The sequence below is a fragment of the Chinchilla lanigera genome, unplaced genomic scaffold (genome assembly GCF_000276665.1).
Source record: "Chinchilla lanigera isolate Chin_1 unplaced genomic scaffold, ChiLan1.0 scaffold00093, whole genome shotgun sequence".
In the NCBI taxonomy this organism is placed as follows: domain Eukaryota; kingdom Metazoa; phylum Chordata; class Mammalia; order Rodentia; family Chinchillidae; genus Chinchilla; species Chinchilla lanigera.
In genome coordinates, this window is record NW_004955494.1 from 3,901,658 (window position 1) to 3,909,359 (window position 7,702).

The 7,702-nt window shown below is 41.6% G+C and overlaps 1 protein-coding gene across 2 annotated transcripts in view; it reads right to left on the minus strand.

Moving 5' to 3' along the window:
• Ttc26 (tetratricopeptide repeat domain 26) overlaps positions 1 to 3,842 on the minus strand; it is a 43,821-nt gene extending 39,979 nt beyond the window's left edge. Inside the window, exons 1-3 of one of the 2 annotated variants that reach the window (XM_005405447.2) lie at positions 3,740 to 3,842; positions 3,159 to 3,296; positions 344 to 436 (exon numbers count right to left, since the gene is read on the minus strand). In XM_005405447.2, the coding sequence (XP_005405504.1) occupies positions 344 to 436; positions 3,159 to 3,296; positions 3,740 to 3,742 (234 nt within the window). In that variant the 5' untranslated portion in view covers positions 3,743 to 3,842. The remainder of the gene's footprint in view (positions 1 to 343; positions 437 to 3,158; positions 3,297 to 3,739) is intronic. The other variant, XM_005405446.2, reaches the window with a different exon arrangement.
• Positions 3,843 to 7,702: the final 3,860 nt, after the last annotated feature.

A 7,702-nucleotide genomic window follows, 5' to 3' on the forward strand; every position in this document is an offset into this window, starting at 1 on the left:
GAGAGCCCTGGGTTCAGTCCCATACTAATCCCATGCCGCTGTGCTATACAATTCAGTGTTCATGTAAAAGTAAAAAGCAAACAAGATACTTATGTACCATATAGATATAAATATAGGTTTAGGTATAGGTATAGAGGTACATACGGAAAATTTCTGAACCAATACATTAAAAAAGAGAAGTGGGTGCCTGTTATTTCTTAACAAAGAAATAGGGGACTGGGGAATGAAGATAGGGGGATTGCTTCTGCACTGTTTCAATTTTACCATGAGTATCATTACAATACAAAGTTTAATAACAGTTTAAACACACTCCTGTTAGATTTTTTTTTTTAAAAAAACCAACCTCCAGAGCTCTCTTGTAGTCACCCAGGTGAAAAGCACAGTATCCAATCCACAAATTCGTATCCTCTTCTTGTTCCCCCACATGTCGCTTGAACTTCAGGTTAAAAATTCATGAAAAAGATCGTGAAAATCTTTCAACAGTAAGCCCTCTATTTTCAAAAAAATACTATGATAAGTTACTGAAGCTAAGTAACAGGACAACACACAGTTTTCTAATTAAGCCCATGTAGAGAGATATGTATCTTCCAACTGTCTCAGAAAGCTCTTCTGTAACAGAAATTTACATGTTCAAATATTTCACATTTGTTTTTTCATTTACTGACACTTTACTCCAGGAAGCACTGGCATTATCTAACAATCCTTTTAGCACAAAAATTAGGTGAAATTTTAAAGCCAAATCACTGAAAGTTAGAGACACTGAGCAATGAACTGAAGGCTACACAGCCAGTATGTCTGGGGACAGGCAATTAAAAGAATGGCTGCTTCCAAAGCCCATGCTTCAGCCGGGCGTGGTGGCGCACAGCTGTAACCCCAGCACTAGGGAGGCTGAGGCAGGAGGATCCTTGCGAGTTCGAGGCCAGCCTGGGCTACAGAGTGAGCTCAAGGCCAGCCTGAGCTGCATAGCGAGACCCTGTCTCAAAAAGACAAAAATTTTAAAAAAGCCCATGTTCATGCTTACTGATTCGACCCCACATCCGTCCTGTCCCATGAGCATGCACACATACTTATTAATAGGCTATAACCCTTCACTGAAGACAAACCATGAAATCATTCTTTCATCCTTGAGCAGGCTGGCTTACCAGGCCTGCAAGAGTTAAGAGAAGATTGGCCTCCTTTATGTCCTTCATGAACAAATATTTATGAATTTATCAGCTAACAAAAGAAAAGTCTTGTTTTAGAGAAAAAGACCAAAACTTTGAAGGAGAATTCTGAGTTACCATGGTAAGGTGACTTTTTTTTTTCCACTCTTCATTTTTAACTATTTTATTTTATTTTAATTTTTATTTTTTTTTGGTACCAGAATTGAACTCAGGACCTTGCGCTTGCCAGGCAGTTGGCTTGTGCCACTGAGCTATATCCCTGGCCCAATTTTTTTTTTTTTTAATTTTAAAGATAATAAAAAACTTTAAAAAAACATTGAAAATGATACAGAATTTCAAAACAAGATGATTGGAAATTAACAATGGTTGTTATATTGCATGTTGTTATCTTCAAAGTATTTGTTCAGATTATCAGATACAGGCATACAAAACTGACAAAAAAATTAAGCATTAATTGTTCCTTTCAATAAGCCAATAGAAATTAGTAGCACAATTATCTTAGCTATCTTGTGTATATATATATATATTTTCCCTTCCTTCCTTCTTTCTTTTTTCTCTTCCCTCATCCCATTGTTCTTTCTATTTTTTTCACTCTTAGAGGTGATAAAGCTCCTCTAACACATTTTTTGTCTAGGACAGAACGTACTCTTCTTGACAACTACTGTGAATTTGAGGATAATGCCTGGAGTCTGAGGAAATTCTTGAGGTCTCCCTGATTTTACCCCATGAATTTCCTGGAGCCACAGGAGAGTTCATCTTCACCCCGAAGCACAGCAGTTCCCCTTCCCAGGTAGCACAGAATTCCAATGAGCTGCCTAAGATTGTAGGCATAGAGCTGAGACTCCCTGCCAACTCTGGGCTATCTGCGATTATACGATAAGAAAAATGTGGTCATTGCTTCAAAGAAGAGAGAAAAAGTAGGTAGACAAAAAATATATATATAGCACTCCGTTCTTCCAAATGATCACCCCTGCTGTACAGATAGAAAAGAATGTACCCAATATGAATGGGTAAGACACATACGGCAAGAAATTTATGTACAGCTAACTTATCACTGATAACTTATCACTGATAAGCCTCACAGTAATATTGCTAGAATGTGGTGTTTGGGAGAAATATCGGCAGCACAACACAATCGGGCCATGCTGTCCAAACTCTTCCACCTTTGGGGCTCCCTTGCAGACACCCCTTAACATGTGCTTCCCACAGAGCAGTTTCTCAAAGTACAGTCTCCTTGAAGCAGCTACATCAGGCTCACTTAGACCAATGGTGGCAAACCATTGCTGAAGGCTCTAAAAGGTTCGCCATCACTGACTTAGACTACCTAAAATGCAGATTCTTGAGCACCACCACAGACCAAAAGAATCAGAATTGCTCAGGCAGAAGCCCACAGATACATATATCTGAGTAACTGCCCTCGATACTTCCAATATTTCTCAAAAGGTGAGAACTACTGGGACTTGGGGTGCAGTTCAGGTGGGGCTGCACAAAGCACTGGAGTGGAGGAGGATGGAGAACTGATACCATATAGAACTACTTTTTTGTGATGTAATATTTTAATAGAATGAATGACTTAAATTTGTCCAAAATTTTATAACATAAAAATTCATCATAAATTGGCCAGGAGGTAGAATAAGCAATGTGTGAACTGACACCATGTTAAATGTCACTCCACATATTTAGGTTAGACCCACCAAACTAGCTAGATATAATTAAATGTGGCCCTCCCTTCCACCAAAAAAGTGGGCTTCACCTCAAAAAAGATACATCATTTACCTTTATTTTCTTGTTGATACGTTTTGTTTTAAATTCAGATTTAATCAGGTGTACAGTTACCTTGGATCTAGAATCTGCAACTAACTAGATTTACTACGGGCTTCTAGATGCCCCAGAACGCACCCACCAGTTCCAACAACATACTAACCAGCATTCACCCAAGCATTCATCTGCGGTCTCGTGTGCCCCAGACTAACAAGCAACCTTTTTAGACATTACCTCCAATAGGGTAATAGCTCCAGTGAAATCTCTCTGTGAAAGTAGCTCCTCTAGTTTGGGAATCTTTCTGCCTTTCTTCTTCCTTTTGTTAGTCTGTGGTGGTTCCCCACCTACAGCAGGCTTGGCCCTTGAAAGCATCTGTAAAAGAAACCACAAAGAAAACTGTATGGTCCAGTTCGGATGGACAGCTTTAAAATGAGAGCGACAGCCCCACGATGTACAAGCCAAACCCTTAACAGCCCCAGGCAAGTCTATTTAAACTCTGTTTTGTAAAAGGTATTGTACTAAAAGGGCATCAGTACTTGAGCTGAACCAAAATAGCTACTTCCAACTTCTGTATCTATAGGAGATGCTTTTCTGCAGCTTCTGTCGCCGCTTGCGCTGCTCTCCACCCCACGGGCAGGAGGGACGAAAGCATCAAAGTGTTTATCTTTGCATCCCTCCCCGTCCCCGTGGGAACACTGGGAGAAGAGGAAGATGACCCTCTGCTGACAAACCTAGACTTTACCCCCAAAGTAGGCTGGGAATCTCTAACCGCCAGTCCCTACTTAAAGTACTCCCTTTCTACTAGAGCCACTAACCATCTTGACGTTGGCCCCCAGAGCCCTCTCCGCAGGCAGCAAAGGCCGCGCCTGGGCGCGTCGCTAAGTCCGCACGGCGGGCTCTGTTTCCACGGCAACCCGGCTGGGCGGCTGGTCCGTCCAGGAGAAGGGCTCGCTCGAGAAGCTGTGCCCTGCGCTTCTTGGTTCCGAAACACTTCTGCCTCTGGAACACCCGCTTCTCTCTTGGGAGATCACTGTTCATTGTGCTAAGAGCGAAAGTTTGGTTGTGTTTCTCTCTATGAGTTTACTTTAGGAAATGATGAACTGGAAGGGCATTGTTTTTCAAGAACAAGTTTCCTGGGAAAGTGATTTTCAAGGACCACTTCCGTCGTGGACACTGTGGGGCTCCATAGCAACCCCGGGTGTGTCTAACGCCTGATCTCTTTGTCTGGCTGGTCTGGGAGGCGTGGAAAACAATTTCTGCTGAACCGAGGGAGTTGACAAGTAGAGGCGGAAGTGGTAGCAAATAGTTTCTCACCTGCTCAGGTACAGCTACACACAATAAGGAAGTGTAGTAAATATGTAGTGTTTAGATGGATTAATTTATGTCTTAGTCCTGATGCAAAAGTAGTCTTTAAAAATGACTGAATACATGGAATGTTGGCTCTAGGCGGGACCTTAGAGAACATCCACTAAATCCCTCGGAACTAACAGACTAAAGAACTAACATCTTCCTAGTAACTAACAATTGGGGTGAAGTGGCATAGTTGAATTGCTTTACATGCATGAATTATTGTAGGTACTTTACAGAACTAGCCCTGTGGAGACTCAAGCATACCATTAGTCCATGGAAGGCAAGTATGATTTCTTAGATTCCTTTGTGTATACCTCCCGCTCCAGCCTCAGTCCTTCCTCTTGTCCCGCAATCTATTGGGGCATGAAAGATGGTTATCTTAATTCATTGATGCATACCTTTTTGTATACACAATGTTGATACACAGACAGAGACTTCAGAGATACACACATTTACCAGTACTGTGGTTATAATATTTTTGATTCCAGATTTTAGAAAAATCCTTACTTTTGGGATATTTAAAACACAATTCGTTATAACATCCTGCGGTGAAGAGGAGCCATGACTAATTACCACTAATGAATGTTATAGAACATTTTCATCACCTCCAGGAAGGAACTTCACACCCATCTGCAGGTGCTCATAATTCTTCCCTCTCCTTAGCCTCTGGCAACCACTACTCTCCTTTCTGTCTGTGGAGTTGTCTATTCTGCATATTTTATGTAAATGAAATCACATAAGGGAGAACCACATACTATATGTCTAAATATTGAATTTTTTTGGGACAAAGTCTCACTGTGTAGCCCAGGTTGGCCTTGAACTCATGGTGTTCCTCCTACTTCAGCCTCCCAAGTGCTGGGATTGCCAGTATGCACCTCCATGTCCTGCTAAATACTGAAATTTTAAAAATCAGCCTAGCAAATTATTAAAAAGGAAATGTCTTATCCTTCTACCTTGACAAATCTACCACCTTAAAGAAGTTCAGGCTCCAATTTCAAATTTTTAGACTTCTCAGGATTCTTTGCTGGATATGGCAATTACAGGGAGGTCCAGCCCAAGCCCAAAACTCTTCTCCTTTCATTCCAAGCTATAGCTCACACCATGAGAGCTTAGTGCATGTGTATGGACACCCAGACAACAAATCCAAGCTTATAGTCACCCAACCCTCCTGGCAGCTGTTACCCTTTCATAACCCTAAAGGAAAGACAGTCCCAAGGAAGAGAGCTGCTCAGGTATGGCAAAAAACTTGAAGTCATATGGGCAGGAAGTGAAGTCCTTAGGCATCACGGCATGGTTTGGAGAAGGTGTAAGAACCCGTCAGCCTCTCTCTCATACCTGCAGGGTGCGGTCACTACAAGGTGCATTCACACTGCAGAGCCCCAAAACAGGGGCCCCTCTCACCAGGATTTAAAGGCAGTATTGCTGATAATGTTGAAAACCACTCTCTGAATTTGCTCAATCACTGAAATAATCACTGACATCCAGCTTTTGGGATGTTGATTTAAATCCCTGAATCCTAATAAAGGCCCTATGAACTATAGCTGTAGTCATGAAGGAAAGGATAGAGCATTGAGTGTACTTGAGAAGTTATCTTTCCCAGTTATGGCTTAAAGAATCACTTTGGTGCCGTAAAAAAGGCAATAATAAGTTGGGCATGGTAGCACATGCCTGTAAAAATCTCAGCACTCTGGGAGGCTGAGGCAAGAGGATCATAAATTCTAGTGTGGCTTGGGCCATTTAGTGATTTGGAAGACCACGTCTCAAAATTAAAAAAAAAAATTTTTTTTTAATGTGGATGCAGCTTGTCTTGGTTACTTTTCTCTCATTGCTCTTACAAAATACCCAGTGCCCAAAATTGAGGAAGGAAAGGTTTATTTAGCTCACAGTTTGTGGAGGTTTCAGTCCATACTTGGCTGGCTCCAAGGCAGAGTGGCACATGGCACAAGGGCAATACTTCAAGATTGCACAACACAGCAAAAGCAGCAAGAGCAAAAGGGGCAGGGAGCAAGCCTCTTTTCCCTCCTTATATTGTGTGCGGGCTATCTGCCCACACCCACACCATCTCTGCACCCTCCTCTTGCACGGGCTCAGGATGCAGAACTGCCCAGTCACTTAGCCAAACCTCTAGACTCCTCAAGTTGACACAATGTATCAGACATAACACAGTTCTATGCAAAAGCCCTGGTTCAATTCTGGGCACTGCAGGAAAAACCAAAAAACCTAAGGCCCACAAATGCTAATAACATGAATAAGAAACAAAGTTGGAACTTGCAACTTTATTGCAGTTGTGATGGAATGGTAGTTTCTGAGGAATTGCAAAAAATAATCCAGATGGTGATGATGGTTATATGGCTGTGTAATTTACTAAAAATCATTGATTTGTACAATGAAAACAAATGAGTTTATGATATATAAACTTCACCTCATTGAATCTTGTTTCATTGTTCCTTTAAAAGATAATCCAATTCTGAGCTCCTACTGATATTCATGAGAGCCAGGTTCTCCAGTTTCCCCCTGATTCATGATGATTTTTGACTCTGTCCTCAGAAATCACTGTGGAAATTATGACCTCCTCCTTCACCAGTGCCACGTGTTGTTGAAGGAAAGCCATGACATTAAGAACTTCTGGTGGTGGTGGGGATATGTTGCTCAGAGCAGAGTGGTAGAATATATGCCTAGCTTGCCCAAGGCTGTGGGTTCAATACTTAGCTCAGAAAAAAATAGAGGCATTTCTTAAGAAATTTGATTTTCTTCAAAGCAAAGAAGTCTCCTGAAAAGAAGAAAACTTCATATTTGTTCTGCAGACCACAGTAGCTCAATTTGTCTGCCGGTTGGAGTGCTAGTAGCTTTTTCTACCTTTTGTTCATTATGTTTACAAATAGTCTACATTACCATCAAAAAGAATGTCTTTAGAAACAAAGTTTATTGTGCTTCCTCTTAGAGAGCCATATGAGAAAGAATGACTAATGGATAGTTATATCAAGTGCAAGAATGGCTCCTAACAGTGCCCACAACTCCACTGGTACAGGAGTGACCCTGAGCCCCAGACAGCTTTGGGAGCCTTGGTGAGCCACCTCCTGCCAAACCACCATCAAGGGAGTGATGCTGGGGAACTTTGGGAGCCTTGGTGAGATGTTCCCTGCCCCCACAACCATTGTGGGAGTGATACTGAGCCCTGGTGAACTTCAGGAGCTTCAAAAATGTCAAAATGAAGGAGCAAAATGCAATCTTAGACCTGCAGCCTACCCAGAACAAGTCCAGGAGACATTGACAGAGAACAACTTGGAAGTAACACAACTGAAATTTCTGAAATGATGACAACTGAAGCAAAGAAGAAACTCCATCAGGCCATAGTAGAAATCAGATCAGAAATAATCTCTCAGGTAAAAAAAGAAATGACAACAATAATGAAATAATTGCTTAGCACA